This window comes from Nicotiana tabacum, chromosome 6 (genome assembly GCF_000715075.1).
Source record: "Nicotiana tabacum cultivar K326 chromosome 6, ASM71507v2, whole genome shotgun sequence".
NCBI classification, from domain to species: domain Eukaryota; kingdom Viridiplantae; phylum Streptophyta; class Magnoliopsida; order Solanales; family Solanaceae; genus Nicotiana; species Nicotiana tabacum.
In genome coordinates, this window is record NC_134085.1 from 65,518,656 (window position 1) to 65,520,170 (window position 1,515).

Here is a 1,515-nt window from a genome sequence, read left to right on the forward strand (position 1 = left end):
CATTCAACCCAACTTCATGTTATTCCATTTTTATTTTTACTTTAATTTAAATTTAATTCATTAAATTCAATTATATGGAGAAGAAAAAAATTATCATACAACAACATAATTTTTTTTGGGTCCAACTAAGATGTTATAAATAACCAAATATGATACTCGAGCTAAAAGTCAAGTTGATAATTTTTCTTACATCTTCTTCTCCCATCATATACGCCCCCAAAAGCAGCACAACTCACTTGACTTTCCACCCTATGAATTCTCATATGTGATTGATGATTGACAAATTAATGAATTCTCATATTTGAATTATAGATAAATTAATTGATACAAAAAATAAATATTGTTATTATAGTAAATTACATCACAACCATCTTTCACAAACAAACTTAACACCCGATCACCAACTAGATTACATTATAAGAAGCATAGCTCACGGATACACAAATTATTCATTATGAATCTATAACAGATGATGAGACACTTGCAATTTGTGAGGAAAGAAAGAAATAACTAGATATGTCAATGGCTTTGACCTCAGGCTTATTCACTTCCTCTTTTGGAACTGTGACGGTGAGCACACCATTTTCCATACTAGCCTTCACCTGATCTATCTTGGCATTCTTCGGCAATCTAAATCGCCTAAGGAATTTACTGTTGCTCCTTTCCACACGATGCCATTGGTCATTCTTCTCCTCTTGTTCTTTGCTTCTCTCTCCGCTATTCTGCAGCACTTTGCCTTCCTCGACCTCCACCTTCACCTCTTCCTTCTTCAGCCCCGGAAGATCAGCTTTGAAAATGTGGGCTTCTGGCATTTCTTTCCAGTCAATCCTAGCATTAGCGAAGGCATAGGTTTCGTGAGCCGAGCTGGGTACATTGGCCAAATTACTCGAAAGTGGGAAACCTTCAAAGGGATCCCACAAGTCCAGAGAGAATGGATCAAAGATGTTGCTTCGTCGACCGCCGAAAATGCTTGGGATAAGAGACATTCTTGACTGAGAGGGCTTTTGAGAGTCGGAGATATGTTTCGAATGGTAACAGATGTTTGCTGGGTTAGAGTGCAAGAGCAGTGGGTTAAATATTGGAGGAAATAAAAGAGTCTGGCAACTTCAAGATTTTTCTCATATTTTCTTGACTTTCAAATTGTAGAAGAATGTTTGGTTTTGTAACCTTCTAGAACATTATTCATAATCTTCTAGAAATGAACGATGTTGCAATCAATTCACGGACCTTCTTACTTGGGCTTTTAAGAATGCTGATCCTATCTTGCTTATTAGACTTGGCCCATACAATTAGTTCCATACTGAAAGTGCTTTATGCATGGGAATTCCCTTTGATCTCCTTTAATTTTCAATTTATTTGGTCTTTTTAATAGAGAAATTATCATAAAACACTATCTTTTAGTGATAATTAGCTATCTATAAATACCATTTTCTATATTACGGATTGTAGATACGTTTTATATTGTTATAAGATGTATTAGATGTATTTAATCTACTATATTCATAAATACAGTAG

The 1,515-nt window shown here is 35.0% G+C and overlaps 1 protein-coding gene across 1 annotated transcript; it reads right to left on the reverse strand.

Annotated features, from left to right (window-relative positions):
* Nucleotides 1–321: 321 nt before the first annotated feature.
* Nucleotides 322–1,065, reverse strand: LOC107781170 (17.8 kDa class I heat shock protein-like). Its single transcript, XM_016601829.2, has one exon. The coding sequence runs from the start codon at nucleotides 984–986 to the stop codon at nucleotides 453–455; it is 534 nt and encodes a 177-aa protein (XP_016457315.1). The 5' UTR covers nucleotides 987–1,065; the 3' UTR covers nucleotides 322–452.
* Between the last annotated feature and the right edge of the window lie 450 nt (nucleotides 1,066–1,515).

Excerpts from the sequence above, each read along its gene's own strand:
- LOC107781170 (XM_016601829.2), bottom strand. The coding sequence starts at position 986 with ATGTCTCTTATCCCAAGCATTTTCGGCGGTCGACGAAGCAACATCTTT.